At 42.4% G+C, this 7843-nt stretch overlaps 1 protein-coding gene across 1 annotated transcript; it reads right to left on the bottom strand.

Moving 5' to 3' along the window:
• Positions 1-360: 360 nt before the first annotated feature.
• LOC147883863 (inorganic phosphate transporter 2-1, chloroplastic-like) lies at positions 361-7544 on the bottom strand. Its single transcript, XM_087398556.1, has 3 exons — positions 6085-7544; positions 1785-1976; positions 361-1623 (listed from the first exon to the last, which is right to left on the bottom strand). Exons 1-3 carry the CDS (start codon positions 6925-6927, stop codon positions 808-810), a joined length of 1851 nt encoding a protein of 616 aa, XP_087254682.1. The 5' UTR covers positions 6928-7544; the 3' UTR covers positions 361-807.
• Positions 7545-7843: the final 299 nt, after the last annotated feature.

Here is a 7843-nt window from a genome sequence, read left to right as displayed (position 1 = left end):
CACAATATGCCATCAGTTGATATTGTAGAGTCTTACGTTGAAACCTATGTACCTTCGAAAACCAACAAAGCCTAAATACCTCCATATATCCAAGCTTCGGCATCAACCCAAGTCTACCAAATCAGAAACGAAGATGTGCAAGATTTACTGAGCTATTATTTTATGAGCCTTATCATCCATGCAGTCAGTAAGCAACCTTCGCCAATGTAGATGAATAGCTGAAACTACTATGGCTGAATATACTTCAACCTAATCCTATGGACAATGTTTGATTAAAGGATGGCTCAACTATGTTTACAAGGAGCTGTTTAAGAAAAGAACATTGTCCAAGAAAATGAGGATGGGTAGAAAAAGGTGTAGTTATTTAAGAATATTGATTTATTTCAATCCAAAGAAACCACAATGTGGATGCTCTACCCCTTTCTTGAGGTCATTTATTTGGTTAGAGTCCACCATATTCTCTATAAAAGAGCCCATGATCGAAGGAACATCAGGGTTGTGTTTCAGGTAAGAAGTAAAGCATGTCGGTTTTAATTTTATTTTTCAGAAACCTTCTGATTATCTTGATCATGAAGAGCTGGTGTGTTTCTGATGCAGAATGGACATTTCTCAGCAAATACGGTTCAATGGTAATGCACTAAATGGATTCCATGCCTGAGGCTACGTTTACATAAATGAGAAACAATCAACCCTGATTGTAAAATCAAATGGCAATTTGCCTCAACAGCTCTTCGCCATGGTTCCAAAATAGCAGCCTATTAAAATAAACATGATACCAAAACTGCAGCGCTCCCCTGAAAGACAGTGTTAAGTGATAGATGGAATTAAAGCTCTTAGAAGAGCTGTGTAGCCCACAGCCAGAACAGCACCGACAGGAATTGTCACTATCCATGATGCAACAATCTCTCTGACTGTTTCCCCGCGAACACTGTTGAAACCCCTTGCAAACCCAACTCCCATTACTGCACCCACAAGAGTGTGAGTGGCAGAAATCGGCAAGCCCATCCTTGATGCCAGGACCACAACTAATGCTGCTGCAAATTCGGCAGCAAAGCCCCTCGTTGGAGTCAATTCTGTGATCTTCTTGCCAATGGTTGCAATAACCCTGTAACCCCATACAAGCAAGCCAGCAACAATTCCAAAACCACCCCAGGCAAGAACATCGATTGGGACAGCCACTTCACTTACTCCTTGAAGAATGGATAAAGCAGCTGAGATGGGTCCTATGGCATTTGCAACATCATTAGCTCCATGGGCAAAGGACATGAAGCAGGCAGAAAGAACTTGTAAATAGCCAAACACAGTATACACAATTGTCAAATTTGCTCCAGTTGGGCCCTCAATCTTTGACATCAGATTGAGCCTCAAGGGAGGCCTAGATTCTGGCAACCTCTGGGAAGGGTCTGAAAGAGAGTCCTCAAGTAGTCTGCCAAGCTGCCGATTGATAGCAAAACTCACTGAAAAGGCTCCAACAATCCCGAAGCCCAGTGCCTCTGCTGCTGCTAAAACAGGATTGCTGCTCAAAGGGAAGGCTACAGAAACGAGACCAGTCACTCCAAGGAATACTAAGATAGGTGCAGCTGCAGCAGCAGCCCGACCCGGATTTGCAGCACTGTACACGAACTGTTTCACAGACACTTCAGTTCCTCTTATTGTGTGGAAAAAGCACTCACTTGAGATTGGGAAAAACTGAGGAAAAACGTTCTTACACAAGAATTTGAATTGAAATTGTGCAACATTTACACAGATTAACAGACCAACAGCAGCAAATTTAGAAGTCTTACCACGCGGATGCACTTGTAAACTACAAATGCAACTGCTGCGCCAATAAATGGAGATATAACCCATGAAGACACAACCCTTGCCAACGATTTCCAAAAGACAGCTCCAAAACCTCCAAAAACAAGGCCAAACCCAACCATGGCTCCAACAATACAATGAGTTGTAGATACAGGCCATCCATAGTATGATGCCACCTGAAAAACAGAACACTGACAGGATGATTATTCGGAACCACACGCTGAAGAGCACACACTACTAGACCAACGTAATACGAGAGTCTGTGTCCCTCATTGCAAAGTGACTCCTAACCCCTTTTTTTTTAAGAATTAATTATTCCATTTAAGAAATTAAACCAGAAGTGGGAAAGTACGAACTCTATCTCTGGCCTCTACAAAAAATGAATAAACAACCATGGGGGTAGTCTATAATGCCACTTCATCCCCAGTGGAGTAATATGAAAAAGTGAGGAATAATCCCAGGCCTCATGAACACTACCAATCTCTCTTGAGCAGCTGCAGAGACCCTAGTGCATCTCTCCCACTGACTCCAGATAGAAAAAATGAGATCAGTCCAAATGGAAGCCAGTATATCACTGGTAGTGGATGTGTGTACTGAAATACGCAGAAGAGGGAGAAGGGAGACAACGGGCAGGGTGGGAGGAGAAGCAGTCAGAACAAGAGTATGCCTAGACTCTACAACTGCTTTACTGGTCAGAAATTGTATTCAAACATAGTTTTAGGGTCCCCTTTAGTTTTCTGTTTTTATTCCCTTCTGGACAAGAGTTGGCCAAATGGAATAACTCCAAGTATCACCCGCCACAAGAAAACCTGTTTGACGAAGAGCTCCAAAGCTGCTACAATCTTCTCCACTGCCACTTTGTGTTCAATCCATAGACCAAATCTGATTTTCGCGATCAGAAATCCAAGGTGGAGGCTGAAAAACTATATAGCCTAGCAACCCAATCCTTCTGGACTGCCAAACAAAAGCTAGCAGAGTAACATCGGCATGACTTCCACATATTGAATCCCTTGGAAACTAATAAAATATGAGCGAGTTGGTTCGCACAAGACCAGTGGATGAGGAAACACCTTTGACCAATGCAAATTCTCAGCACATAAGTTGCCATCAAGAGAGTCCCCACCATGGCATTTAAGATGAAAAAATATTTCCTTCCAATCCGAAACATTCGGGAGAAGAATGGGCATCCCTTAACTCTGCCATCAATATAGCCCAGAAAAAAATCCCATTGAGTGGGATGCCCGTTGCCAAAAGTATGAGTGGTCAAATGTAAAAGCAAGTGACGCATCATAGCAGCCCAAGGCTGATCACCATGCAAGAAATCCGCTAAAATGTGTATACGAACATTCAAGATATTTTGACCACCATGCATCTTTGGCAAATAGAGGTGCTCCATTGAGATTAATCTAAGGCTCTTATTACGGCCATGTTTGGACCTATCATACTTCGAAGGTCTCTATAAGAGAGGACATGAAGCATGCAATATCCTTCTCGCCAAATATCATGAAAGGTAGACCTGTATGTAGGCAACCAAAATTGATTGGGCTATAGAAAACATGTAGCAACCAAGTAGATAACTTCCAATATTCCAACTTCTTTCTAAGCAGGTTTGCAATTTGTATATACCTAGATGAATCCAGGAGCATTCCCAAACTCATCCTCTAAAAACACAACATAGTGTAGTTTCAATCTCACGAGAGTCACTCATAAGATTGAAAACCATAAACTCCATCACACATAGCAGGGACTAGCTACTATGACATCCCCACTGACGTCATCAGCGCCCAACAGTGGGTGTAGACCATAGTATAAAAGTATGCTCTCACACATACAAATCCACACACCCACCCATACTTGAGCATCCATTTATACAAAGTCTTTGTACTGAGTTTCTGTCGGCACTCCGGAGGTGAAGGGCAAACTCAGCCATGACGAAGGCTAGCACTAAAGGAGAAGGCTAATCAAAAAGTAGTCCAAATCTCTTCATTCAAGCTACAACTGCTTGTAAAGTCTAAACAATTTCATTTTAGTCTCTCCCAAACGAGCATCTAGCTGATAAGGCAACGCACCATTTAAGATAGAAAGAATTATCGCAATACCAGCAGGCCGCAACTTGGACGAAAACTTCATAACATGAAATTCTCTCTTGCAATTTGTACACTGAAACTCTTCAAATTCTCTCTCAGATATTTAACCAGTGGGAGGAAGTTCCTGCCAGATAGCTGCCATATCTCAATTTCTAAGTAATAATGCATCAATCCCAAGTCTGTCATTCCAAATGACCTGCAGAAATAATCTGTTGCAATATGTGCACTATTGCTGCCAATTATGAGGATGTCATCCACATACAAAATAAAAGGCACCAAATAATTTCATTTTCTGAAATAATACAGATTTGGATCAACAAAGCTTTCCTGAATCCCCTTTGAAGGATATCTGCATATAACGAGCTGTTCCACATATATCTCACTGATTCGACATCCACATACTGTTCTAATTAATAGTGCTGAGTTTGCCAACTGCAAAACTGTATCTCTCCCACAGATGAGGCATTTTTTATTTCACCTGTAAACAGTGCATTGGATAATCTTGAGTATCTCTCAACTTTCAAGTAGCTTATTCACCCTTAGTGACCTCTAATTCTATCTGATGGTGTTTCAAGAGGTTCCTGCATTTCAGAATCCTTTATCGAATCCCTGTACCATTTAGCAGGCTTTTTCTCAGGAGTAGAAGGGGAAGGTTCCCTGTAAGAGTCCCACAATGTCTATATGCACAGTTCAAGCACTGCTCTATGTGCTTGACCTTTTGGAAAAGGACCCCTATATTGTTTTCATTGCTGTAAAACATTCCAGCCTGTAGATTACTACAATACACAGAAGTACTTGCAGTTTTCTGCCTAGCATGCTGAAATTCACATGTGCGAAATCACTTGCTGCAAATGCATTTTCTGCTCCAAAGCAAGTTGAAATCTACAGAAGTGGTGATTTCTAGCTGCAAATTTCACACATGTGATAATTACCTCTTTCACACTGACGATTTCAGCTCAATTCAACTACAAATGTTCTCAGCTTGCATATATGCAGCGGTTTGCTGAGGAATTGCTGAAAACATGGAGAAAATTGCAAAAAACACAACAATTTTTGCAGAGGGATGTGTAGAAACTCCTTTCTGAAGCCTGCACATGCTCTATATGAGCTCCAACAATTGGGTGCTCCACTTCAACAACAAAAACGAGTTGAAAGATTGTGAAATCTTCACAATGTTGCTCCATTTGCATGTGATGTAAACCTTTCTTTATAATTGTGTCAAGCACAGTGTTATTTTGGTCACTATGACTGAGACTTATGTAAACTACTCTAGGGATTTAAGCTTAGTACTTTACGTTTCTTTCTTATCTTCACTCTTCTTTGTTCTTGCAAAAGCAAGAAAGCAATTATTCCAGCATCTATCTATTCTCTCCTCTCCTCTCTTGTCACAGAAGGCTCTACAATTAACTACAAGTATTTCTACAGATAAAAAGTACTCAGATCTTGATTTCATTTCCAGGTTTGTACAGCTTTATGAACATATGTGTAGCTTCCTGCAACTGCATGCTCCTCAATTATGCCTGCCAATAAGAAATGATTTAACTTATGGCAAAACACCTTAACAACGAGCCATTTTGAAGTGTGCACTCTGTATGACCTCAATCTGGCCATGTGAAGCGGATTCTCACAACAAAACTGCATCCTTCACCCACAGATGGCTAGCTTTTGAACCCACACAATCTGAGGGTTTGCTCCCCCACAAGGTCTAAGTCCTGTTTTCATCCCCTACCACAATGAGATAGTAGAAGAGAACCTTGCTGACACCAAAAAAACGAAGAAAAGAACAAGAAATAGACCCATTCCACAATTCACAGAGAGTGTTCGCTCAGCAAGACTTCTTTCCTTATTTCTCATACGTGTGTTTTCTGGTATCATGCATGTATGTACGTAAGTACACAAGCGCACATACACACGTGCGCGCACGCACACACACACACACACACAAAGAGATTATCGTACAACCAACAAGATTTAGAGGTCCATGGCATACATCATCGCTAGAGAATGATGAAATGGAATTTGGAGCCTTGATCAAAATCTTTACAAAATGCATGACATCAAGCTCAAAGCCTCCACCAATTCTTTATGTTTTTGACTGTAACCTCTGTCACAGATGACTAATTCTCCTAATATTAAAGAGATCCCAGAGATCAACAGTCTATGTTTAACTCATAACCAAAGAGATGAGGCCCTTCACCTGCAACCAAGTACCAGCAGCTGCAAGGGATGACAGCAGGCCAGAAAATAGCAGAGAGCTTTTGCCTTTGAAAACATCTGCAACCAGTATTCCTTTTTGCATTGTGTGGCTAACATGTGAGCCTATTAAAAAGGCACCTGCAAACTCCAAAACAGCTGCTGCCATCACAGCTTGTCTTAGTGTAAGCGCTCCCGAACCTACCGAAGTCCCCATAGCATTTGCAACATCGTTAGCACCAATGTTCCATGCCATATAGAATCCACACAGCAGCGTCAGATATGACAGAGCCTTTGTCTTGACAGTCAAGCCGGCCCCCAGAGACTGCATGAAAAGAGGTAACACTAAGGCTGCGAGAGCGATCACTGCAGTTATGCCATAGGCGGTTTGTGATGATATGTGGAATGCCTCAGCCATGCCTTTCATTCCACCGTTCTGTGAGCCTACTTCTATGTCGCCATCAGCAATAGAGCTCCTTCCCTGGACGTTCATATCATACTCCTCTCCTTCAGTGTTTGCAAAGGAAGACAATGACGCACACATGCAGTCGTAATGCAGGGGTTTGCGAAAATCTCTCAACGCCCCTCTTTGTTCAGTTTTGAACGCATTATCGCCTGATAGAAAGCCCCCCAAAGGTGGCCTTTTAGTTGTTGCATTGTCTAGTGTGATCGTTGAAGTGAGCTGGCCTCCACTAGCCACTTGTGCATGGCAAGCAGGCCGTCTCCTGACGTTGGAGAGTGACAAACCAAGATTTTTTCCACAAAGGCTGAATACTGAGCTTGAATCATGCTGCCAGAGCTGAAGAGGTGCGATACCAGGACACGAGTAAATCATCGCACTTGTCATTCCTGTAGAAAACGTTTAACCTCCGCCCTTCTGCGACAACTTGGAAGACTTAACTCTGTGTACAGTGCTGGGAAACCTGTGGTAAAAACGTCTCCCGACGCCCTCGACGCGCATTAATCTGAAACGATCAAAACTCCCCGAACTCTGGATTTGTTGATCCTACATAGAAAGATGATAAGTGGGCATCCCACATTTACGCTCTGGATTCAGCATTGAGGGGCCAAATTTGGGACAGAGATCTTGGAGACTCGAAATTGCCGTGGGTGGATGGCGACGGAAATGGGCTGTTGGATGTGCAGCAAGGACGGGCCGTACGAAGGGGGCTCATTGGGGATTGAGGGAGCGAAATCAGACGGAAATTGGCTGAGGAGGAAGGTCGGCAGAGCGTCAAATTCGAAAAGAAAGGGCGGAGCAACAGATGCGAGTGTCTGTTGGAATCAAAACAGGGAAGCAACAGATGGCTATGTGTGTGTGTGTGAGTGCATCAAAATATGCAAGGAAAAGGGAGAGAGAGATGCAGATGATAGTGAACCTAAGGACCCAACAACGAAGATGGTGGATGAGAATCAATCGGTCAACCTTCATCCATTTCAAGGTATTGCTCTTTTGTCATTTTGAAGAGGTCTCGCTTGTGGCTATGGTGGCTATGGATGACCCTTCAGCGAAGTGTGAGAGTCGTCAAGAATGAGAAAAACCTTGCCACATCACCCAACAATTTTTAAAAGAATGAGATGAGAAGAGCATTGTCACAAGGTAACCCTCCCTCCTTTTTCAAAAAGGTTTTCCATTCAATGTGAAAAACCTTCACACATCACCCAACTAGATTCAAGAATGAGAATAACATATCACTCACAAAAGAAAACCATGGAAAAACCTTCACAAATCACCCAAAGAGATTCAAGAATGAGAAAACAAA

This window comes from Dipteris shenzhenensis, chromosome 27 (assembly GCF_047967505.1).
Source record: "Dipteris shenzhenensis isolate YYH24624 ecotype China chromosome 27, Dip_SZ_1.0, whole genome shotgun sequence".
NCBI classification, from domain to species: Eukaryota; Viridiplantae; Streptophyta; class Polypodiopsida; order Gleicheniales; family Dipteridaceae; genus Dipteris; species Dipteris shenzhenensis.
This window is presented reverse-complemented; position numbering and strand designations above follow the sequence as displayed.